This window comes from Eremothecium sinecaudum, chromosome VIII, assembly GCF_001548555.1.
Source record: "Eremothecium sinecaudum strain ATCC 58844 chromosome VIII, complete sequence".
NCBI lineage: Eukaryota > Fungi > Ascomycota > Saccharomycetes > Saccharomycetales > Saccharomycetaceae > Eremothecium > Eremothecium sinecaudum.
In genome coordinates this window covers 690,697-715,632 of record NC_030899.1, presented here as the reverse complement: position 1 = coordinate 715,632, position 24,936 = coordinate 690,697, and the positions used below count along the sequence as shown (strand labels likewise).

Here is a 24,936-nt window from a genome sequence, read left to right as displayed (position 1 = left end):
GACGATGACATCTAAACGGTAACAGAATACAAACCAAAATATGTCAGTAAGTATTGCTGCAATATCGTCAGAGGATGTGCATTTGATCACTTCGGGTCAGGTTATAACTGATTTGGTTACTGCAGTTAAGGAGTTGGTTGACAACAGCTTGGATGCGGGTGCAACCACTATTGATTTAACATTCAAGAACTATGGTTTAGAGTTTATTGAATGTGCTGATAATGGCGATGGTATATCTGAAGATAACTTTGAATATTTGGCTCTCAAACATCATACTTCCAAGATTAAAGATTTTGAAGATGTTTCTTGCATCACAACTTTTGGTTTCAGAGGTGAAGCGTTATCCTCACTCTGTGCAATGGCCAGTCTAACCGTAATAACTACTCAAAAGGGTCCTAAAGCTTATAAACTTGAGTTTGCTTCTAATGGCGCTTTGAAGAAGAAGACCGTCATATCAAGGAATAAAGGAACGACTGTTCAATTGAAGCACTTATTTAACCATTTGCCGGTAAGGAAAAAAGAATTCGTTAAGAACTGTAGAAGACAGTTTACAAAGTGTATAACGTTGTTGCAAAGCTATGCGATTATTAGCACTAACTGCAAGATATCTGTATGGAATCACACAACTAGTGGAAACAAAAAATCCTTGATATTATCCACTCCTGCTAATAGCGATATGTCTAAAAACATTGTAGCAGTATTTGGCTCTGATGGTTTGCATGGAACACAGCTAATATCCTTGGACTTGGATCTTAATGAGTACAAAGACCTTATGGTTCGAAAGTACCAAGATGACCCGGATTGGATGAATACTGACTATAAAATATCCATAACTGGATATATTTCCAAACCATCTTGTGGATGCGGTCGCTTATCCAAAGACAGGCAATTCCTTTATGTCAATAAGAGACCGGTAGAGTATCCTCAATTACTAAAATGTATCAATATGACATATAGAAATTTCAACAACGTACAATATCCTGTTGTATTATTAAATTTTGAGCTATCGCCAGAGATGGTTGATGTTAATGTTACTCCAGATAAAAGGACGGTAATGCTTCATAATGAGGAATATGTTATAACATGCTTAGCTACTACATTGGATAAGCATTTCAATTCCCAAGAACTAGAACTGCCGAAATCTGGTTTAATAAACTCTCAACCTGATGAAGGTTTGGAACCAGCATATAAGAAATTAAAAATTGAGTTGGAAAAGTCTATTCAAAACACGGACGAGGAGGAGCAAGAAACTTTTGCTCCCGTTGCTCCCGTTGAAACTGCTAGCCACGAGTATGCCGTTGAAGCTACGCATGATAATAGCAGCAAACATGATGATGAACTAAAAGATATTGAATCTGCCAATGGGAACATCAACAGATCTCAAAATATGGAATTAGATCATTCACCTGTAGCTATGCAAGATATAAGCGAAGATAATGATGATAATAAAGCAGATAAGGAGGATCGATCAATCATGCAAGAAAATAGTCATCCACTCAAATCGGGTGAAGCTATATTAGATTCTTACATCCATACACAAGAGGAGCCTTATAATTCAGGATCAAAAAACAACAGCGAACAAACAGAGCCATTGATTATTCGTATTGGTGATGTTGAAATTCTGGAATCCACGAAGAGAAGTAAAGATAACAATTTACTATTTATAAATAACGCTGGAAATGCTGAGGAGGATATTGAAGTGCACGCAGAATCCGGACAGGAATCAATTGTTACAAATGACGGTGAGGCCATTTCCGACACATATAACGAATCTAGTGATGAGATATTACCATTAAAAAATAGGCGGCTAGAAATCCAGCCTAAAGAGAGTAGCCCCAATGTAATTTCATCAGAACGAAAAGAATTAAGCTCACTTTCCAAATCACATACGCATAATTTAGAAACTGCAGCCACTATTGAACTTCAACTACTAAAACGAAGTTTAGAGAAAATAGACTCACTACTACAGTCTCCAGACCATACAACCAGTTTTTTGAAGAACGAAACATTTGAAGATGTCTTAAATGCTGAACGGTTCCTAACATTATCTGTCTGTAAAAAGGACTTTAAGAAAATGAAAGTAGTAGGCCAGTTCAATCTAGGTTTCATTATTGTAACACGTCGATTGCAGGGAAAGCATGATCTCTTCATAGTTGACCAGCATGCTAGTGATGAAAAGTATAATTTTGAGACTCTCAAAAATACTACAACATTTAAATCACAACTTCTACTAAAGCCTGAGCCGATAGAAATGAGTGTCATCGATGAACTTATTGTAATTGATAACTTGGAAGTATTTAACCGTAATGGGTTCAAGTTCAAAATTAATGAGACTCGCGCTCAAGGTAGTAGGGTTGAATTAATTAGCTTCCCAACATCAAAGCGTACGCAATTTGATTTAAATGATTTCCATGAAATACTACGCCTATTAAAGGAGTATGATGGTATAAACAGGAATAGTATAAAATGCTCCAAAATTAGGGCGATGTTTGCGATGAGGGCATGTAGAATGAGTATCATGATTGGTAAACCATTATCATTAAAGACAATGACCTCTGTTGTTCGCAATCTAGGCGAGCTTGAAAAACCCTGGAACTGTCCTCACGGCAGACCAACACTAAGACACCTTATGGAATTAAAAGACTGGAAATCATTTCAGGATGACTATCAACTATGATCCACGAGGGAGTGACTCGCTTCCTCTTACATACTATTCATTGCATTATTTGTTACTATATACAGGATATATTTCCAATACTAAATCTTCTGCAGAACAGAAGATTTCTAAAACTCCATCCCCATACTATAGTTTCCTATCTAGCCTGTTCAATTTCTTTGCAGTCTTTGCATTAGATCTAGTCTTTTGACCATGAACAGGTAGTCCTTGAGCATGTCTTAGACCTTGGTAAGATCCAATTCTCCTCTTCAATGCAATATTTTCCTTAACTATAGCCTTTGCACTGCCCTCAATAGTCATATTCGACAATTCACTGGCAATAGACATAATATTTGGCTCAGTAAGTTGATTCATCCTCATCCAAGGGAAGAAACCTAACTTTGAACATAGTTGTTCGGAGGTTTTTAGACCGATGCCATAAAATTTCGAAGCTAAAGCAATTCTCACGACTTCTTTGCCTTTGAAAGCTTTTCCTAAGATATTAACAGCCATCCTGACAGCAATAGAAACACCTTCAAAGAAGTGAGAATTCAAGGACTATAGATCTACTAGTTCTCCAGATGCAATTGATTATAATGACCCGCACAAAATTTTGAATATTGAAAACTATATTCGTAAACGATGATCATTAAAAATTGATCACATGATAATTAAATATAGGTTGCATGAACACTGTCTTATGGAGAACAGCATCAAACGTTATGAAGTGAATAAAACTTAAATGTTATGGTAAATACAGTTCTTTCAGGAGTCTTCCCAGCTGTTCCACATCCAATCTATATATGACAAGCTTTCGTAGAAGACCAAGCATAGTTATAAAACTTGCCATCCCAACGGGAACAACACAGAAGACAGTAATGTTGTACAGGTCAATAGATCTTTTCTTGGAAAATTCGAAGTCGAACTTTCTTCCTTTTTTGTGTCTTTTCTTAGTACTGGAGATCACATAGGACTGAACAGAATTGGGAGTTTGGACTGAATTTAAGCTGTCAACCGATGAAGGATTCGATGGTACGGACTTGGTTGATGGCGCAGAGGACGTAGATGCCAGCATTGAAGCGTCCTTATCTACGCAGTTCAAATTAGAGGTTAGAAAACTCTGCCAGATGTAGGCTCCTGTGAGAGTACAGCTGATAAGAATCCAAGAATGAAGATAGTAATCTTTATCAGGAGATAAAGAGGATAACAGGAGTAACTCAACAGTTATTATAATCATAGACATAGAAAACATGCGAACAATAGCACCAAATGTAGAGTACTTTACAATCCAGCGAATCATGAGCGAGTCGAGAATGGCATAAGTAAGATACATTGATACGACGCACCACATCGCACAAAGCAGATATTCCGAGCACCCCATTTTACCCATAGCATTCAGTAGCCAGAAATAATCTTGTATATCTTCCCCTCGTGATATCACAGCCTGGGCAGGAGTAGCCACTGCCTCGCTAGCGTGCTGACGGAGATTCCTTATAACATTATTATTCCACATACTATGGATTGAATTTGCCAGTGGGAGCGAGTGTAACAAATCTTTATGAGGATAGGAAGGCAAGCGCCATGCCATTTTAAAAGCACAGAAAAGTGAGTACATTGGAGGCAGAAGTGACATGTCTCTGCATATCGCAATTAGAAAATGCTGTTTCGCTGTAAGGTGAGAAAGGCCAAATGTACGTAATGTACCATACGACGAGCCAGTTGGTAAAGAATGAGAGGAGTTTATATCAGGGGTATTTAAACCGGTATTTATTTTTAGGGAGTCCATTCCAGTATCAGATCCTGATTGGTGGTGATTGTATTGATGTATGTCGGTGGATGTATGACGTGAGGAAGCTATCTCTGCCACATGGTTAGTGTCATGGGAAGAAGTAATGACATCGTTAGGTTCAGTTGCCATTTATAATTCGACTGAAGTACTCTTGCTATTCCGACCAACCAACTTGAACTGTTTTGTCCCTGCTTATTTGAAGAATAAAACTGTTACTTATCACAAAAAGTGCTTTGTTTTAATTCACTAATTTTTGCCTGTCGAAGATACTAAGAAAAGACTGAATTAAAAGCTTCAAAATAAAAGGGATGAAAAGATAGCTGGCTGGCATTTAAGCTGCGATCATAGTTAGTGAGATCTTAGCGGACAGCACGTCATTATTGATGAGAATATATCATATTGTATATAGAAAGCTTTTGGACACGGAGATATTTAGGAAAAAGGAATAAAAATCTCCGGTATCCCTATTGACTCGGTGTAACTAAAATGAATGGTACTTCTTGTGGACGAGATATGTGATATCGATGGGGCCATGATCATGCATGTTGGCTTCTAAAGTGCCTCCGCTATAAAGTCAGACAATGAATTGAACAGGGATCGAATGTTTGTAATATTAAACGTGCTAGTATAAAAGATCCCAGTTGATACTTAAACCCCAACAGGGCGAGATGGTAGCTCCCGAAGTCTAAAACGGCCTTCGTAATTTGCGTATATTAGCCCTCATCCTGCAGAAACTTACTCACAAGTTCTCCAAAGAAGCAGTAATTTCCTCCAACTCGTCCTTTGCAAAGCTGTACTTGGTCTGTAACTCCTCATACTTAGCTTCCCAATCCTGGACTTCGTTTTCTAGAGAAACAACCTTTCTTTCCAATTGTTCGGACTTCAAATCGGTCTCTCTCAACAACTCCAAAGTCTCCTTTAACTTTGTGTCACTTTCCTCCAGTTCCTCCTCCAACTGTTGGTTTTTCTTGGTGAAGTTCTCATTATGAGAACGCAAATTCGTAGAATCTTCAGCTAACTGTTTGTGTTCGTTTAATTGAGCCTCCAACTTCTCTAGTTCCTCTTCTAAATGCTCATTTTTAACAGTCAAAGACTTGATCTGGTTTTCCATTTCAATGTTCTCCTCCTCTAATTGCTTCTTCTCGGTCTTCAATTCCTCGTACTTATCTTGCCATTGCTCGGCCTCGGCCTTCAAAGTGGTCAATTTCTACTAAATGTTAGTGAACCTTGATCTACGTGCATATCAACAACGCAAAATTAAACATACCTCTCTAATCTTCTCCATATTGAATACAATTGATTTGAACTAGTTTTGTAAGTTTGTTTTCTAAGTGCGACACCAGTCCTTTAATTGATTAAATAAAAAGTACTGTTTATTATAGTATTATACTAATAACAACAAAACAATAATAATATGTGATCCCCCCTGTAAGTATAAATAAAACCTTATCACACAAACTCGTTAAAATTAAGTTAACAGTAAAGTACTATGAATTAAGGATTCACCTGGAATGAAATAATGTATAAAAAATTATATCTATATTTATATAACAATAAGACTAGGGTATACATATATTATAATAATAAACACTAACTAAAATAAATAAATTTATATCTCCTTTGAATTTGCCACCGGAAACGATCACGACTACAACAAGGTACGAGATTAACGCGAAAGCCGGGTTACGGTAATGTATGGGTTTGACACGTGAGCCCCACTTGTATGGCGGCGATCTGTTGGAGCAGGGTGCAAAGGAGGGGAGTGTAACCGCTAGACCGGAGCTAGCGCATTGGCAATGTAGCCGGGTAATGGTAAGATCTATCTAACGATATGATTTATTACTTGAGTTAATAGGTGCTTAGATAATACAAATGCAAAAATAGTGTACATAGTTCGAGTTCAATTGAATGGATAAAGCTATTTCTTATTCTTTTCTAACTCCTTCTTTAATTCCTTGACAAACCCGTCCTCGACTTCGACGTCGTCCCAGTCTTCCTCCCATAAATTTCCGTCACCTTCTTTAAAAGTCTGCAGGGATTCCTCTGCTGGCCAGGAATCTACAGGGAAGTCTTCGAATTCATCTTCATCTTCCAGCGCGTTTCTTACAGGTTTATTTTGAGCTTTTTCCGACATTGTAGAGTGTCCTTTGGTGAGTTTCTAACGCTTCTAGTAATAAGCACCTGTTCAACATTATAATCCACATTCGCCACCTCTAAGATGCAATTGTCACTATTTACGAACTATGATGCAGCTATCGGCAGATTGCATGCAATACATGGAGGATAAGTAAACATGGTAGGTAGACGTGTTAATGAGAAGTAGTAAAGACAGCAAGGCGCTGTTCAACTCCCAATTGAGAATTGCTGGAACTGCTAGCCTCGCTTTGTTTTGTAAATCCGTACACCACACCGTTTTGTAAAATGTCCCTTCTTTAAAGGTGGAAAAATTTTTGGTTCCTTAGATTTATTGCATAGCAGATGATCATCGCAAGATACAGCTTAGGAGGTGTTGAAGTTGATCAGTCGCTTGTTTCATTGTGTCTTGTAGTGTTTACTACAGATTTGAATAGCATATTACTTGAAAAGGGATTTTATTAACTCAGTAGTTCTCTTTTAATCATAGATACTAGTTCAAGCGAAGGACAGTGAAACTTGACAATATGAAAGAGGTCGTTGTTGATATTGCCCCTAAGAAAATTACGGGACTTGAATTTTCAGCTCTAAGTGCTTCTGACATTGTCGCACAGTCGGAAGTTGAAATTTACACTCGTGATCTATTTGATCTTGAGAATGGGAGGTTGCCAACGAAGGGTGGTGCTCTAGATCCGAAGATGGGTGTTTCCTCTTCACAGGATGAATGCTCTACTTGTCATGGGAATCTTGCGTCTTGTCATGGGCACTTTGGGCACATTAAGTTAGCCTTGCCAGTCTTTCATGTTGGTTACTTTAAAGCAACAATTCAAATCTTACAGAGCATCTGTAAAACTTGTGCAGCTATATTGCTTAGTGAAGAAGATAAGCGACAATTTCTAGCAGAATTAAGACGGCCTGGTATTGATAACTTGAGACGTATGGGGATACTTAAGAAAGTTTTGGAACAGTGCAAGAAACAGAGACGTTGCTTGCATTGTGGTATGTTGAATGGTGTAGTGAAGAAAGCAGCGGCTGGTTCAGGCTCTGCAGCATTGAAGATTATCCACGATACATTCCGTTGGGTTGGAAAAAAGTCTGCGCCAGAGAAAGATAAGTGGGTTGGTGATTGGAATAATGTTTTGCATCATAATCCTGAATTAGAGCGCTATATGAAGCGTACAATGGATAACTTAAACCCACTGAAAACATTAAATTTGTTCAAACAAGTTAGATCTGAAGATTGTGAACTGCTAGGTATCAATTCTAATGTGAAAGCCGGCAGACCTGAAACATATATTTGGCGTTATTTACCTGCACCACCAGTTTGTATTCGTCCGTCAGTTATGATGAATGATGCTCCAGGTTCTAATGAAGACGATCTCACTGTTAAGTTAACCGAAATCGTTTGGACATCGTCACTGATAAAAGCTGGTCTCAGTAAAGGTATCTCTATTAACAATATGATGGAGCAGTGGGATTATTTGCAAATGGCCGTAGCAATGTACATTAATTCTGATTCTGTGAATCCCGCACTAATGCCAGGCGGTACTGGTGGAGGGAAAGCCAAACCAATTAGGGGTTTCTGTCAAAGACTTAAAGGTAAACAAGGAAGATTCAGAGGTAATTTATCCGGTAAGCGTGTCGACTTTTCTGGTAGAACAGTTATTTCTCCGGATCCCAATTTGTCTGTTGAGGAAGTGGCAGTTCCCGATCGTGTAGCAAAAGTTCTAACTTATCCAGAAAAGGTAACTCGTTACAATAAAGACAAGTTACAGCAATTAGTTATTAATGGTCCAAATGTTCACCCTGGTGCTAACTATCTGTTAAAATATAACGAAGATGCAAGGAGAAATCTTCGTTACGGTGATAGATTGAAGCTTGCAAAAAACCTGCAAATAGGTGATGTTGTTGAAAGACATCTAGAAGATGGTGACGTTGTTCTATTTAACAGACAGCCTTCATTGCATAGATTATCTATTTTGTCGCATTATGCAAAAATCAGACCTTGGAGAACATTCAGGCTGAACGAGTGTGTTTGTACGCCATATAATGCCGATTTTGACGGTGATGAAATGAATTTGCATGTGCCTCAAACCGAAGAAGCGCGGGCAGAGGCAATCAACCTCATGGGTGTAAAGAACAATTTGTTAACCCCAAAGTCTGGTGAACCCATTATTGCAGCCACGCAAGATTTCATCACTGGGTCGTATCTGATTTCTCACAAAGACTCGTTTTATGATCGTGCTACTTTCACCCAATTATTGGCTATGATGTCAGATGGTAATATGCAGTTTGATTTACCTCCCCCTACCATTATGAAACCCTACTACCTATGGACTGGTAAACAAGTATTTTCTCTCCTAATTAAACCCAATGCAAAATCACCTGTTGTTATAAATTTGGACGCGAAGAACAAGGTCTGTCTTCCTCCCACAAAGAAGGGTTACCCAACTGAAATGTCTTCAAATGATGGATATGTCATTATTAGGGGTTCTAAGATCCTATCAGGTGTTATGGATAAATCTGTCCTTGGGGACGGTAAAAAGCATTCTGTATTCTATACCATTTTAAGAGATTTTGGTCCTAACGAGGCTGCACAAGCAATGAATCGAATGGCAAAATTATGTGCACGGTATTTGGGTAATAGAGGATTTTCAATTGGTATTAATGATGTGACTCCCGGTGATGATTTGAAGGCGAAGAAAGAACATTTAGTTGAAGTTGCATATGCTAAGTGTGATGAATTAATTGATTTGTTCAAGAAGGGCAAATTGGAAACGCAACCAGGTTGTAACGAAGAACAGACCTTGGAAGCCAAGATTGGTGGATTGTTATCCAAAGTTAGAGAAGAAGTCGGTGAGGTTTGTATTAGAGAATTAGATAATTTAAACGCTCCACTTATTATGGCAACCTGTGGTTCTAAGGGTTCTAATCTTAATGTTTCACAGATGGTTGCTGTTGTCGGTCAACAAATTATTTCTGGTAATCGTGTTCCGGATGGTTTCCAAGATAGGTCTTTGCCACATTTCCAAAAGAATTCTAAATCTCCTCAATCTAAAGGTTTCGTTAGAAACTCATTTTTCTCTGGTTTAACGCCTCCAGAATTTTTATTTCACGCAATTTCTGGTCGTGAAGGGTTGGTTGATACTGCGGTGAAGACTGCTGAGACTGGTTACATGTCCCGGAGATTGATGAAATCACTTGAAGATTTATCCTGTCAATATGACAATACTGTGAGAACTTCGTCAAATGGTATTGTCCAATTTACATACGGTGGAGATGGTCTAGATCCATTGAATATGGAAGGTAATGCACAACCGGTCAACTTTAAAAGAACTTGGGATCACGCTTTCAACATCATTTACAATTCAGAAGACAGAGTATTGTATCCCTATGAGATTATTAAGGTCACTGACCGTATTTTAGTTCCATTGGAAAAGCAACTTTTGAGACTAGATAATGTCGGTAATGTCATTGAAACAGGAAAAGATGTTGAAGATGTGTACATTGATCAGCATGATGCGGAAAGACAGTTTTATCAATCTTTAAGAGATTATATGGCTGCACATGCTAAACAGCTAGCCTATATAAGAAAGTCTAAAGGGATGCTGCCATTATTGGAAGAACCTACCTCTGAACTTCAGGGAATGGATCTAGACGCCTCGGCTTCAGAAGAAGATATTAAGTCCGTCAAGCAACTATGCAACATCACAGAAAGCCTCGTATTTACATTTTTGGATATTGCAATTTCAAAGTACCATAAGGCAAAAGTTGAACCGGGTACAGCAGTCGGTGCAATTGGTGCGCATTCGATTGGTGAACCTGGTACCCAAATGACATTGAAGACTTTCCATTTTGCTGGTGTCGCCTCGATGAACGTTACCCTTGGTGTGCCTCGTATTAAGGAAATTATCAATGCTTCTAAAGTCATTTCAACACCTATTATCAATGCTGTATTGGTCAACGATAATGATGAAAGAGCTGCCAGAGTTGTGAAAGGTAGAATTGAGAAAACATTGTTATCAGATGTTGTTTACTATATTCAGGATGTTTACAGGGATAACATGGCATACTTGCAAGTTAAAATAGACTTATCGACCATCGAAAGGTTGCAACTAGAATTAACTATTGAAGATATTGCGATTGCGATTTCTAGCGCTCCAAAACTTAAGATTTCTACAGGTGATGTTTCTATTATTGGCAAAAATAAAATCAATATTAATGTTTGCAACGATAGGGAAAAGGGCCGGTCGATATCCACTGCCGCCGCGGAACCTAACGAGAATGATGTTTATTATAGAATGCAACATCTCCGTCGTGCCTTGCCTTCTATTGTTGTTAAAGGGTTACCAGACATTGCAAGAGCTGTTATTAACATACGTGATGATGGCAAAAGGGAGTTGTTAGTCGAAGGATATGGTTTGAGAGATGTTATGACTACTGATGGTGTTGTCGGAAAGAAAACAAGAACGAATCATTTCCTGGAAGTATTTGAAGTTTTAGGTATAGAAGCAACAAGAACATCCATCATTGAAGAAATTGATTATACTATGAGTAATCACGGTATGAGTGTCGATCCTCGTCATATTCAATTATTAGGAGATGTTATGACATATAAGGGTGAGGTCTTAGGTATTACTAGATTTGGGTTATCAAAGATGAGAGATTCTGTGATGCAGCTGGCATCTTTTGAAAAGACCACCGACCATCTGTTTGACGCTGCATTTTATATGAAAAAAGATGCTGTGGATGGTGTTTCAGAATGTATTATTCTGGGTCAAACGATGTCTATCGGTACAGGTTCCTTCAAGGTTGTGAAGAGGACTGAAGTGTCACCCGAAGATTTAAAATGTAAGCCAACTTTATTCGAAAATCTTTGTAATGAGGCTATGATCAAGGCAAACTAAAGAAAGACTAGCCGCTATAATACATATTTGCATATATAAGAACACTCATGAAATAATAACATCATTGTATAGTACAGTATATTGATAATGACAGATTTAATAATAATAGTAATTTATTCAGTTTATAACCGTGTCGTAAATATCGTAAATTTTAGTCTAGAGTATTAAAAATTAATATTGGCAAAGAATACAGTGAACTATAGAAATATGTTCTCACGACGGAAATCATACAACTGTGACTTCGATTATGTCATCATCTTCAATATCAGCGTCTGCAACAGTGCTCGAGGAATCTAATTCCTCATTATCAAAGCTCAATACAATTTTACTACTCGATGGCAGCCCTTTAGCATTTCTATAATGGTTCCCGACGTTATTAAATGTAGTTGATGGTTTCACTTTCACATATATTTTTTTATTGTCTGACCCTAATAAAGCAATTTGTAAAATGGGTTCAACTAAAGAGGTATTGGATTTATCAAGTATTTCAGATTCATCAAGGGATCTTGCGTTCGCCAAATCCTCTTCATATTCATTAACCCGAAAATCATCGTTATCATCTTTGTTGACATTATTCTCTAAATTCACTGGAAACCCAGAGAGGTATTTGACACGTTCTTCATACTTCTTCTTCCACTCCACAGTAAAAGCTTCCGCATCTTGATTTGGCACAATGTACATCTCAATGTCTGTTGCACTTCCGCTACCGCTCTCAGATATGTTTAAAGAGTCACAAGTCATAAACTTGAACACTTCCACGCCATCCCTATAAATCTTGATATCATCCATTTTATACTTTTGAGCTGCAGTCCTAGATACACGGTATTGTTTCACAAATGTTGAAAGTGCTATTGGTAACATTGTAAGAAATTTCTTATCCCCGGTAGTCTTAACAATGATCTTCTTCCCAGATGTCCCACTTAGCCTTGAAATAAAACCAATATTATAAACTCGATTACTTGTATACTGGCTGCCTCTTGCTTCATTCTTGGAGGAACTATGCTGTTTAACTGACACCAATGCGGCCTCTCTTTCCATTTCGGCTAAAAATTTATTTGTATCACTATTTGTGTCATTATCTTCCTGGATTTGTTCACTTCTCCTTGGTCTGAGTTTTTTAGTCCTCCTTAATAAGCTTAGGGACTCAGAAGATGACGAGCTAGATCTAGAACGTGTTGACGACAAGGATGCCACACTAACTTCATCCTCACTGTGGGAAAGCTGTCGTCCTTTTTTTAGATATCTAGTGTCCTTGGTAACTTTTTCATTAAATTCACCCTTATATGGTGACACCGTATTATCGCGTACTTCGCTTTCGCATTTGCTAGCTTTAGCCTTGGTTTTACCAAATAGAGTGACAGGTACCGCAATATTGGTATTAAATGCATCGTCATCAGCATGAGGAAGTTCATTACAAAAGAAATCGTCTATATCATCATATTCGTTAACCTGGCTCATCAAAAACAGTCCAATTTTAGAAGTCTCGCCTATTTTTCAATACTAATTCAATGTTTCTTAGATAGCTATTAAGTAGCTAGTTCAGTATAAAGTTCCAAGAACATAAAAGTAGAACTTCGTACATAATGAGTGTTGAAGATTTTCTATTTGCCTGACATGGAAAGTAAATAATGCATAGGCCAAATCCTTACAGTAGAGAGATGTAATATATCACCTAGTAAATATCTACTCAGTGCTATAAACTTTCTAGATCTATGTTCATAAGTACTGTATTTAAATAAGCCTTAAATGATTTAATGTGGTTACCCGGATATTGCTGTAAAATTCAAGGCATATAATACCTGCAATAAATAGATAGTAAGTTTAGGGATTTATTGCTGATATTGAATCGGATTCTGCTTCTAAAAGCGAGTATGCCTCGGAAAAGCACTAGGAACCTTAATCATAGGATTGAAAAGGATAAGGTGTATGACTCTACATCAATTACAGAACTTTCAAGACTAAATGAAATTTCATCGCATACAGCGGCAGCTGCAATGTTGCAAGATATCTCAGGTACCAACGATGACAGTGGCTCTAGAAGATCCAGAAGAACATCTTCTATGAATATTGAGGCAGCAATGACAAGCTTTCTGCAAGGAAAAGATTATGATAATAGTATTGTAAAGGATTTGGACGAAGATTTTGTTCCCGACCAAGATGTGGATATTAGTGACAGTTATGATAACATAAACGTTTCATTGAAGAATAATGACAATACAGATACATCAATTTTACCGGTTCGCTCTAAGAAAGTGAAGCCAATTAGTGCTATCTCAGCTCAAAAAACTGGCAAGCGGGGGAATACTAATGTAAACACAAATGATGTTTCAGATGGCACAGCTCCGACGAAAAAGAAGAAACCCGCTCGAATTATTCGAGCTATGAAAGATTTATCATCCGCTCAAGATAAATTAGTTCGCATCTATGGAAATAATAGAGAGAAATTACTGGGTTTAGCTAAGTTAAAGGAGGCCTTTGAGACACATGTCTTCGATTTCCCAGAGGAGTTATTAAAATCTACTTCGAAATACTATGTTGAGCCACAAAATATATTACAAGGAATTGACTTTCGACTTCTTGGTCTAAAATCGCTGAAATACCGGACTTTGGCTCTTAGTGAATTCAATTCGAAGTTTCCGTTAGTTTCTGAAGATCCGAAGCATATCTTGGTGTCAGGCTCAGAATTAAGCTTGTATAATGGTCAGAAAGCAGAATTTCCAATAATGCCATGTGGCACAAGGACAGGTTTTATCTACAACGTAGGCGGACTTATTACCGATATTGCATGGCTCAAAACACATGAAGCAGATGGGCAAATCCTAGCGGTGGCATATTCAAACATAGAGAGTGCGGACGATATGAGACTCCGGATGATAGGGTCCGAAAGTCATACCTCTACAATAGATATTTTTGAGTTGGATACAGATACACTGAGCTTTACCAAAATCCAAACTATTGTACACAATTATGGTGAAGTTTGGGATTTGAAATGGCATGAAGGTTTTCACTCAGAAAATTCAATTGGACTACTTGGTTTTGTCTGCCAACAGGGATCAGTAAACTTCATTGAAATTCAGAGGACTTTAGAACCAGAAATTAGAATGATTGAAGAGTCCTCGCTTGAAGTAAAACTGAGTTCCTCTCAGATATCGTGTTTCGATTTTATATCCTCTTCTACTATCATATGTGGGTTTTATAATGGGTATGTTGGTGAGTTCCAACTGGGAGAAGAAGTACCGAATTTTTATAATAAGCTACACGAGACATATGTCCTTTCAATCGTGGTCGCGTATTCACCCTATGAAGAGACGGTCGTATGCAGCGCATCTGTCGATGGGACCACTTATTTGTACAATACTATAAGTATTAAGACCACTAAATGCACACTTTCTAGAAACAGAGGTACTAATATTAGTCCCATGGCATATGCGCCACTCCTATATTCTATTGTCCATACTGACGGAGTAAGCTGTTTAAGAGCATTTACTCCCAGAGCTATTTTTGCAACACACCAGATAAGTCAACATAAAAACAATATCGGTTGTATTGCAACCTCAAGGTTGCACCCTTATCTCCTTTCTGGATCAGCAGATGGCTCTGTTGTGTTAAATAATTTGGTGCGACGTATCTTGCAGGGTATCAAAGGAAATACAGAGATATATAAAAGCGTACGATTATGGAAATGGGACTATAACGTTAGTTCAAACATATTCCGCTTAGATCCTAACTATGAGGTCAATAAATTCGCAATGAACGAGATATCTAATACTAGGATTGATCCAACCCCAGTCAACATCCAATCCATTAAATGGAACGAAAACAATAATGGAGGAAAATTTTACGCATTCGCCAATGCAGCTGGTCTTCTGGTAGTCGAGAAACTCGGTGACTAAAGCATGATAACAGATCTATTATGCGCAGTTTTTCGATATTATGGCTAAAACAAAAGTGCAGCTATAACAACTAACTACACGATGTAACATTAATTTAGAATTTTTATATTCGAACTATATCGAACTATATAAGAGATTACAATCTAATATGGAGGCAGCGATGGGTCTCCGTCTTCAATATATTGAAAGTAACCGCCGATAATATCCCTAACTTTACAAACCTTGAAATTGTCCTTTAGTAAACGAAGAGCTAATCTGGACTCATTACCACGACGGCACATAATAAATACGTCCTTCTCAGAAGTTGAAATGCCTGGGATAGCTTTCTCCAACTTACTAACGTCTCCTTCCATCGACATCAAATCATTAAGAGACACATTATAAGAGTTGGGCAGATGAGTGACCGCATACTGCAAGCTTTGCCGGACATCTATCAATATCAAATCTTTTCCTTTACACTTACTATAACGCTCGTGAAAATCACGTACATTAATACGTTCCTCTGGAGAGCACACGTCGAAGTTACGACCCCCGCAGAGGACAGAGTAATCCACCATCCCCCCTTCGATAGCATCCTGCGTAATCGAACGAGCAGAGGAACAAGAAATGCAGCCAGCACGTCTTCCTCTCATCTTAAAAGTCCGAGTTTTTTGTATAGGAAACGCAGAATAATGCATTATAAATGGGAAGAAGTTTTCTTCTGTGTAAACATCCAATATAAGCTTCAACGTTTCGCAAGCCATCATAACACCAATGGTCCCTATACATGGCCCAATCACTCCACCAGCTTCGCAAGAAGTTACGGTTCCAGCTGGAGGCGGATTTGGGTAAAAGCATCTATAACAAGGCCCAAAGTTCTTAAAGTTGTAAATTGTAAGCTGGCCTTCAGATCCCAGACCAGATCCAGACACAACGGTCAGTCCCAAATTCACAGCAACATCGGATATTAAATATCTTGGCATCGGATTATCGGTACAGTCTAAAACAATATCATATCCAGAAAATATTTCGAAAGCATTTTGGGAAGAAAGTCTGACAGGGTGTGTGACAACCTCAACAAATGGATTTAATTCCCGAATAGTCAATTTCGCAGACTCACACTTCAACACTCCAACTCTAGACGTGTTATGCATAATTTGACGATGAAGATTTGAAACATCAACAACATCATCATCAACAATACCTATTGTTCCGACACCAGCCGCGGCCAAATAAAGAATCGAAGGACAACCCAAACCACCAGCCCCAACAACCAGAACCTTTGCATTCTTTAACTTCATTTGACCTTCAACACCACCAGTGCCTTCAACAATCATTTGTCGTCCATATCTTATGTATTCGTCATTAGATAGAACACGATCATGCGGTTCATGATGTTGTGAAGTTAGTTGACTTCTTAATCGCTTATTTTCCTCACGCAAAGCTTTCAGCTCTGTTAACAAATCAGCTGATCCATCTGTCATCAGTTTAACAGTACAAATACGCAACAAGCTTATGTGTGGCTCGTTCTTATATATATCGTTTACCGACAGTACTTGAGATGAGGAGGCTTTTACATAAAATTTAATTTCTATGTAGAAAAAGCAAGGACATTACGCTTTTACAGAATAAAACACAACACTGCTGAGAATTATTAGTGTAGACCCTTACTTATATGCCGTAAATTTATGAGTGCATCAGAGTATTCTTCATATATATTTTTAATATAATATTAATCAAGTTTCTTGCTTTGCCCAGAACTTACCGTAATTAAATATATTAAAGTGAGCATAAAATAGAAGAGTGCAAACAAGCATATACTCCTACTGCTTTTCCAAATTATTAGTTTTAAAGTTATGGTCGTTACTATCGTCAACAGATTTGAAAATTATGCTTAATATATGATATTTAGAAGAAAGTGAGCAAGATAGGACTATGGCTATTGCCTTCACCTGAGTGCAGACTTTCCTTCACTGCACTCCATTACGACGCTATCAGGTATATAATCTGCTAAAATAATACAAATACCACCTTGCTCTGCTATAAACTCAGAGGAATCTGCTCAATTACCTACATTACGTGAGAATTATCTTCTAGGTTGTCATCAGAAAAAAGTAAAGTACCATGAAAGAGATGACAGTACATTACTTCCGTTTCATATTATTTCAATTGCTACAAAATTGCTTTATAGTTATGATATCACCGTTTGGCTTAGTTTTATAGGCGATTTATAATAATGGTTTTCTTCGTATCTAGATTCGCTGACACCGCGGCGTCTGTGGATAAATTGCAAATAAATATAATGCCCTTGTAAATAAAAGTATATATATCTCCGGCGATCTTAGATCAGCAACGCTACCATAGGAAACCCTTTACTCTGCACAACATCTGAAATAAAATCCATAAACTACATCTTGGATTACGTGAAATATTTTGTGAATCCATATAAAGAGCAGTAAACTGGGAAAATATTATATAGTAGTGACTAGTTTGAAAGTTAAAGCTCAGCAACTACATTAAAGCTTCCTCTACAAGCTATCTAAATGTTGATCGACATGCTGATAATAAATACTTCGTCATTTTCCTTACCATTCAATGTTATCGATCGCCATTAACGAAATTTATATTGTATCATTTAATACGAAATGATGAATGGTAAGGAAAATGACAGCTTAACTAGTTTACTTAGCCACGGTTATGGTCTACTACTACCACCAGTAAGTTAACCGGTCTTGAACTTGTCTGAGAGAGCTATGAATATTATCAAGAAGTTCATGGAATCTGGTTCAAAGCAGGAGCTGGTTAGCATCCCTGCTGGCCAACTTTTTCTACTTAGATCGCGTCAATCCCCTAAGTCATCAAGTGAATGTTTGTATGATGACGCCACGTTAACGGTAAGAGAATCAGGTCACCATGCATATGAATTAATCGTAAGAAAGTCTGTTGAGGAAGATATAAGTTCTCCCTTTGGTGAAGATGCAGACGATGACGAAGAAGATGGAAATGAGTTATCCGGTAATTTAAACGAGGACGAATGGGTTTTTAAATTAGATCATAAGCTGCATTTGCACAAGAATTGGAACAAAACAGGTGATTTAGCAATAGTGTGGAGGAATACGAAGGGTGATAAAGGTGAAAATTTTGAGTTTGTCGTTAATTCGGACATTTCTCTGAGAGATATTGAGCATTTCCTACAAGCTATCTATAGATGTGAATATGAGACAAAATATAAACGATCATCTAATAGCGTCAGTGATGAGGACTTAAAGCAATTTGACTTTTCCTATTTAGCTGCTGACGACGCGGCTGTTGTCTTCAGTGATGATGATGAAGGAGACGTAAGGGATACAGAGCTATTGCCTGAGTTTTCTACATTGTCAATTAATACTAATAACGCTGATGAAACGGATGAAGAAGATGTAGATGAATATTTCGGGAATGATGATGGCGATGTATTTGAGGATGCTAGGGAAGAAGTTGACGAACCTCGTGGTAAGTTGCCCACTCCTCCCCCGCAAGCTTCAAATAGTGCACTGAAGTTCCTGCAATATGGTAATGTTTATGTTTACGATCCCATTGCTGAAAAGTACATACTACAGGAGACAAATGTCAAGGTTTCAGTTGTAAATACGGATGACTTTCAATATTGGCTACACATTACAGGAGAAGATTTTAGGTTGAGTACGTTTATATCACCTGAAGTGAATCCAATACTTGAGCAGGTTCCTAGGTCTCTTACATTTAACTATTCACACGATACTGTTGTGCTGTCATACAAAGTGACTTTCAAAAATGAAGCTATATTCAATCATTTCCAAAATCATTGGACTATAGCCTTATGGGAATCGCTAAATATGAGGAAATGGTCTGATCTGCTGGATTTCGATCAGAATTACATCCTGAATGCTATGGTGGATAAAGGTTATGAACTCGACGAATTTTTGAAAGAAAACAATGCTGAGAAATCACATCCTACACAGGAGGAAGAAGACAGTGATTATGAAGAAGAAGGCGATGAAGAGGAAGCTCATGAAGAGGAAGCCGAGTTTTCGAAACGCGTTATTCATTCCTCTCATTTGGATGATGAATATGATTCCTACGATGAAGATAAAGCAGAAAAAGAATATATGAAATCGACTTCATTATTAGGCAATAAATCTCTTACAATAGGTTATAAATTAGATCGTTCCTACATCATTAGAGATAATAGGCTCGGTGTTTTCAAGGCTAATGATGACGGTTTATCCTTTGTCACCTCTATTGGTAATATCTCTAATTTAAAGGGTGAAGGTATAAACCCTGAAAGCACAATGCTATTTACTGAAGATCGTGCTATGATTTTGCAAGATCCATCAAAAAAAGATACCTTGTACAAGATGGATTTGGAAAGAGGTAAGGTTGTGGAAGAATGGAGAGCAAAAGATAATGAGATTGTTCAGTTTGGTCCTTCTAAAAAGTTTGATCAGTTAACAAACGAACAAACATTCTTGGGACTTTCTAAAAACAGTATTTTTAGAATGGATCAAAGGATAAATGGGCCAGATAAGATTGTAACTGACGAGCAAAAATCTTACAAGTCTCCCAATAACTTCAGTTCTGTTTGTTCAACACAATTAGGGCTAGTTGCTGTAGGCTCAGAAACTGGTGAAATCAGACTGTACGATAAGATTAACATGAGGGCTAAGACATTAATACCCGCCCTTGGTCAACCTATAAGGCACTTATGTGCTTCCGCAGATGGTAAATGGCTACTAGCAACCTGTAAAAGTAGCTTACTTTTAGTAGATACGGAGATTAAATCGGGCAAAAATGCTGGCTCTTTGGCTTATAATAAGCCATTTTCCAAAGGCGACATGCCGAAGGTATATGTGTTGAAAGTTGATGCTGCGACAGCGATGTATATGCAGCAGCAGAGTGGCAAGCCCATAAGTTTCACGAAGGCTTCGTTTAACACAGGTATCGGAACAAAAGAACAGACAATTTCGACTTCAACGGGACAGTTTGCGATGGTATGGCCTATTATAAACATTTTACGTGGTAAGCGGTCCCCTTATGTTATCAGAAAATACGCGTCTCCAGTTATGGAGGAAGGCTTTAAATTTGGGTCCGATAATAACCTGATCGTGACCTTAAAAGATGATGTTGCAATGGTGAATAAGCGGTCCTTTAAAGCACCAAGCAAAAAGATATTCACAAGTGAACCCATTTTAAAAAACCGGGATAAGTCAGTTGACTGAATTATTGCTATGTAAATCTAGTGTATAACATACAACGCTTAATAATACATAGTCTGGGAAGCTTTGCCTCATTACCTCCCAGTCGTTAACGATTAGACAACTTTCGCCGTAGACCCACAGATGCTCGAAGTTCGTCCCAAAATAACATTCTAAACGCTCGTATTTTATGGACTGTCGTTAGCTGATACCCCGCTTTAAAATTAATTGTCCGTGACTCCTGATTAAATGGTTTTATCCCATTAACATAACAATATACCCTTCTTACGAACCTATGGAAGCCAACGCTTCGGAGAAGCATTTGATACATCCATTCCTCTAATGATATTGGAGAGCGCCTCATCATTTATGAACGTTGAGATTTAGGCTTCTCATTTATAAAACTTTATAGCTATTTTCTCCTATGGAGACGTTTTGGTTTAGTTCAAAAAGTTCGGTTTACGTGTAGTTCACCATTTTTATAATGACAACAAATAGTAAACAAGAAAGCACTGAAACAGATAGCTCAGTATCACAATCAGAAAGCATGATTAGTGATAGTGACCTAAACTTTTTTGTTCATTTATCTTGGTTACTACTAGTTATCCTAGTCATGATCTACTATGCAACTGTTTTTATGGCCGCTACAACTAGGATGAAGTGAGTTGATTGGGGAATAAGCATATTAAGTTATATAATTTAGATAATATAGTATGAACTTATAGAATTGACGTTAAGTATTATCCATACCGATAAATCATAGATGGCCAATATATAATGCTGTTTTTAATAAATTCAAAAGGCTTATTGCACAGGTTCTTTTAGAGCGGCATGATAATTAATTACCGTGCAGTTCATGAAGGCCTATTAACCCAAATAAACTAATCGGCTCTACTGATTTCCTAACTAAGAGATCTAATCGCTTTGATGTATATTTACTATTACGCTGGGCTGAGGTAGAGGTAATGCTTTATGTAGCCCAAGAAGAAGCTACATCTGCTCAAGTTATGATAATGTTTGCAGGAGTTTCTTTCAAATGAACACTTTAGTAGCAAGGTTCCAATTCTCCTGTATAACATGTAATACAAGAATTTAGAGACTTCACAGTGTGAAATCCTTCTTAACCGTGTTCTAAATATAAAGCTTAAATCCATTCGAAGAGCACAGCATTAGGTTAGCCCAAATATTACGCACAAGGACCCTGGTAGGTTAAGTAGTCGGTAGCATTAAGTGGAGTCAAACAAAATAAAGACATATATACCAGCAAATATAGTCAAAGTTTATATCTCGGTGATATGCTTTAGTGTATATACTGCATTAACCTACAATGTTGATCAACCATACCTGTCAATGCTCCAATTTATATTGGGAAAAATAATTATGATTGAACGTCGATTTAGAATCTGATGATATAACAGTAGTTGGTAAAAAAGACTTTTTATTCTCCCAATCCAATGACTTGCAGGTCAAACACATTGACCGATAAACAATCTTTGTTCGCTTGCTTACTCAGATAAAGATCACCGAGTTTGCAAGTCTGACCCCGAATTTTCTTAATAGTGATCTACTGATTACCGCACAACCTTAATATCGCTTTCATGAGCAGCCTAGGTTAAGTCTTATCTATCCTACTGCCATCTGCAAGCATCAAGTAATCCATCTCGAAATTCGTCTAAAGATACGTTTCTAAGGTTCTCGATTTTATCAAAATGCTTGCGGTTAACGTTCAACTAACCGCCCTAGATACGGTCCACCTTGTTTGCAGAACAACCGCCTAATCCATTTCAATCTGAGTGCTGCTAATCAAACCTCTTAAGACCTTGTATAAGTTTCGTAAATAAAGGGTCCTTAGGTATTTCCATCGCGCCAGTTAGTTATGTTGTGAACGAGAAAAGGAACACTATTATAATGCGTAATTGAAATTTTTGATCTCTTATAGAACATTAGATAAAGAACTTATGATTGTCCTAGAAATACAATCTATTAAGTGTTTAGTCATTAATAATGAGGCCATGGTATCTAATACAAGGTAATAATAGGGTAACGGAGACGTTCAGAGACATCCAAAGAGAAGAAGATGAGAGGATAAGAGATGCAACTATACACCCTGAAACTTCAAAGTGGAAGTTGGGTGTTTCAGTTGATGCTCTAAATGATCGGAGGAATCGCTACGTAAATATCATGCCTTATGAACGGAACCGTGTGAAGTTGGGTTTGGTGTCAGGTAATGACTACATTAATGCGTCGTATATTACAATCAATGTTCCCGGCCAGTCTGCTGTTAAGGGGAATTACATAGCCACCCAGGGGCCTACGAGAAATACTTGGCCTCAATTTTGGCAGATGTGTTTCCACGAGTGCCCCGAAGAGCATATTGTCATCATATCGGTCACACCGTTAGTGGAAAATGGTCGAGAGAAATGCTTCCTATATTGGCCTACAAAGGATGCTGGTATGAGTACTATTCATGTTCCAAAGAGGCAAGCAGCTAGCAACCTTCCTAAGGATGTTTCTGTATTTGAGACAGATCTTGATGTCGAATATATTTCGGAAAGCATTGGTAACGGATATGTGAAAACTAACCTTGCTATAATACCTAGTGATGGTACATTTCCTATGAAGATTGTCCATCACTTTTATTTTGATAAGTGGAAGGACATGAGTAAGCCAGACGAGATAGAACCTATTTTAGAGCTTTCAAGACATTCCCATAGAGTAAGTTCGCCAGGAAATCCCATTATTGTGCATTGTTCAGCGGGCGTAGGTAGATCAGGTACCTTTATAACCCTAGATCATCTTATCCATGATACGCTTGACTTCACGCGTGATGAACCCGTCCAAGGTTATCCAAATGACTTGATAGAGGAGATTGTAAGACAATTGCGGCGACAGAGACAAAAGATGGTCCAACTCGTTGATCAGTTTACATTTATTTACCAATTTGCAAATGCAGTGTATGATCAAAAACAGAGAGCGATTAGAGATCGTTACTGAAATGATGGAGCACTGCTATTTGCTCTGGAGCAATACCTTTAAGGGCTGCAACAAGTGTAATGTGTACGACTTCATTGTTCCAGAAGCATCTTATAGTAAAGAAACATTTATATAAAATCTGTTAATTAAATAGAAGTTCTCTAGGCTCCACCGTAAGAATCTATTCCTATTCAGTTGTCTATATGATATCAGCAACTCTGATCCTATAGTTCACCATCTTCTATACCTATTGTACTGTAAGTTAGAAAAAACTTTAGCCGCCGAGGAAAACATTCGCCACCGACAACTCCATAATGGACGAACAGAGAAGGAGACCACTTAAAGAAATTTCTAATACTATAGTAGACTGGGACAGCTTTTCTAAAGATGTTCTTGTAGTAGAAGGTCCGAGGAGCGACCATAAAGATCGGTATAAAGGTGAACTTGATGTTCCGACTACAGAACATCTCCTGGACGGGATGTTTTCCGGTGAGATTGAAATAATACAGCTATTAAGCCAAGATATTATCCATACACTTCCTGCGGTCGCAAATATACTGGTTGATAGATGGCGGTTAAGAAAGCTTTTATCTAACAGTAACTACAGACACAGTACAAGAAAAGTAAACAAAGCAAACATTGAAATCAAGCCCTATGACTTCAACAAGGCTAAAATAACCATCAGTCAGCTTGACCGCATTGCATTTGCAATCCTTGAAGAAGTCAAGGAGGTCTCCATTGTCTTGCCGCGCCCAGTTTTCTACCAGTTCCAACAAGGTTTCTTTCAATTCCAATCGCCTTGTATCGCATACGACGGAAATATACGGTTTTCCATAACAACTATCAGTTCATTTGCGCACGACATGCACCTCCTGCTAACATCAGCGCTTTATTCCTTACGCAGTGATTACGCAGTGCAATCTCCTCCGCGCATTGTTGAAAGTGCAATACAACACACTCCCGTCTCCTACGGTTCAGAAGTAGTCACAGAAGAGCTAGAACTCAACAAACTACAAATATCATTCCTTATTGGAGAAAATGGTTCTCGAATTGAACATATAAAGCAGATGTCTTTCGCTGTGATAAAGGTCCTACCAATTAAGAACAAACTACACACTCATGACATTAGGAATCCAGAATCAGTAAATCAAACCCTAGCCATAACTGGCTATTTACTATGCGTAACAAGGGCCCTGGCAATTATAAAGGCCTATCTAGATCTCTACAGGATGAATATTAAACGCAAGTTCTAGTATTTTACACTCAAAGCATGCGCGCGAAATTTTGAGCATGGTTCCGACTTCCAACTCTTCTGAAAAGAAACGGAGTCAAAATATAAAAAGAAACGCTGCAGATGCCCACCATCTTAATGAGAAGACCTTGAACATCGCTG

At 37.9% G+C, this 24,936-nt stretch overlaps 13 protein-coding genes across 13 annotated transcripts; 6 read left to right on the top strand and 7 right to left on the bottom strand.

The window, feature by feature from the left end:
* Positions 1-40: 40 nt before the first annotated feature.
* PMS1 (ATP-binding mismatch repair protein) lies at positions 41-2,677 on the top strand (the record flags this gene model as incomplete). Its single annotated transcript, XM_018134347.1, has 1 exon — positions 41-2,677. One exon carries the CDS (start codon positions 41-43, stop codon positions 2,675-2,677), a length of 2,637 nt encoding a protein of 878 aa, XP_017989836.1.
* Positions 2,678-2,803: 126 nt separating this feature from the next.
* SWS2 (mitochondrial 37S ribosomal protein uS13m) lies at positions 2,804-3,169 on the bottom strand (the record flags this gene model as incomplete). Its single annotated transcript, XM_018134346.1, has 1 exon — positions 2,804-3,169. One exon carries the CDS (start codon positions 3,167-3,169, stop codon positions 2,804-2,806), a length of 366 nt encoding a protein of 121 aa, XP_017989835.1.
* Positions 3,170-3,401: 232 nt separating this feature from the next.
* On the bottom strand, positions 3,402-4,574 carry EOS1 (Eos1p; the record flags this gene model as incomplete). The annotated part of the gene is made up of 1 exon (XM_018134345.1): positions 3,402-4,574. One exon carries the CDS (start codon positions 4,572-4,574, stop codon positions 3,402-3,404), a length of 1,173 nt encoding a protein of 390 aa, XP_017989834.1.
* Positions 4,575-5,184: 610 nt separating this feature from the next.
* On the bottom strand, positions 5,185-5,730 carry AW171_hschr84896 (tropomyosin; the record flags this gene model as incomplete). The annotated part of the gene is made up of 2 exons (XM_018134344.1): positions 5,185-5,652; positions 5,713-5,730. The coding sequence occupies 2 exons, from the start codon at positions 5,728-5,730 to the stop codon at positions 5,185-5,187; spliced, it is 486 nt and encodes a 161-aa protein (XP_017989833.1).
* Positions 5,731-6,363: 633 nt separating this feature from the next.
* On the bottom strand, positions 6,364-6,579 carry SEM1 (proteasome regulatory particle lid subunit SEM1; the record flags this gene model as incomplete). Its single annotated transcript, XM_018134343.1, has 1 exon — positions 6,364-6,579. The coding sequence occupies one exon, from the start codon at positions 6,577-6,579 to the stop codon at positions 6,364-6,366; it is 216 nt and encodes a 71-aa protein (XP_017989832.1).
* Positions 6,580-7,105: 526 nt separating this feature from the next.
* On the top strand, positions 7,106-11,485 carry RPO31 (DNA-directed RNA polymerase III core subunit RPO31; the record flags this gene model as incomplete). Its single annotated transcript, XM_018134342.1, has 1 exon — positions 7,106-11,485. The coding sequence occupies one exon, from the start codon at positions 7,106-7,108 to the stop codon at positions 11,483-11,485; it is 4,380 nt and encodes a 1,459-aa protein (XP_017989831.1).
* A 225-nt stretch (positions 11,486-11,710) lies between these two features.
* ESC2 (Esc2p) lies at positions 11,711-12,943 on the bottom strand (the record flags this gene model as incomplete). Its single annotated transcript, XM_018134341.1, has 1 exon — positions 11,711-12,943. One exon carries the CDS (start codon positions 12,941-12,943, stop codon positions 11,711-11,713), a length of 1,233 nt encoding a protein of 410 aa, XP_017989830.1.
* Positions 12,944-13,356: 413 nt separating this feature from the next.
* On the top strand, positions 13,357-15,378 carry TFC6 (transcription factor TFIIIC subunit TFC6; the record flags this gene model as incomplete). Its single annotated transcript, XM_018134340.1, has 1 exon — positions 13,357-15,378. The coding sequence occupies one exon, from the start codon at positions 13,357-13,359 to the stop codon at positions 15,376-15,378; it is 2,022 nt and encodes a 673-aa protein (XP_017989829.1).
* Positions 15,379-15,521: 143 nt separating this feature from the next.
* Positions 15,522-16,841, bottom strand: UBA4 (Uba4p; the record flags this gene model as incomplete). The annotated part of the gene is made up of 1 exon (XM_018134339.1): positions 15,522-16,841. One exon carries the CDS (start codon positions 16,839-16,841, stop codon positions 15,522-15,524), a length of 1,320 nt encoding a protein of 439 aa, XP_017989828.1.
* Positions 16,842-18,110: 1,269 nt separating this feature from the next.
* Positions 18,111-20,594, top strand: VID27 (Vid27p; the record flags this gene model as incomplete). Its single annotated transcript, XM_018134338.1, has 1 exon — positions 18,111-20,594. The coding sequence occupies one exon, from the start codon at positions 18,111-18,113 to the stop codon at positions 20,592-20,594; it is 2,484 nt and encodes an 827-aa protein (XP_017989827.1).
* An 85-nt stretch (positions 20,595-20,679) lies between these two features.
* On the bottom strand, positions 20,680-20,937 carry MRX7 (Mrx7p; the record flags this gene model as incomplete). Its single annotated transcript, XM_018134337.1, has 1 exon — positions 20,680-20,937. One exon carries the CDS (start codon positions 20,935-20,937, stop codon positions 20,680-20,682), a length of 258 nt encoding a protein of 85 aa, XP_017989826.1.
* A 1,637-nt stretch (positions 20,938-22,574) lies between these two features.
* PTP1 (tyrosine protein phosphatase PTP1) lies at positions 22,575-23,564 on the top strand (the record flags this gene model as incomplete). Its single annotated transcript, XM_018134336.1, has 1 exon — positions 22,575-23,564. The coding sequence occupies one exon, from the start codon at positions 22,575-22,577 to the stop codon at positions 23,562-23,564; it is 990 nt and encodes a 329-aa protein (XP_017989825.1).
* A 293-nt stretch (positions 23,565-23,857) lies between these two features.
* On the top strand, positions 23,858-24,796 carry MER1 (Mer1p; the record flags this gene model as incomplete). Its single annotated transcript, XM_018134335.1, has 1 exon — positions 23,858-24,796. One exon carries the CDS (start codon positions 23,858-23,860, stop codon positions 24,794-24,796), a length of 939 nt encoding a protein of 312 aa, XP_017989824.1.
* Positions 24,797-24,936: the final 140 nt, after the last annotated feature.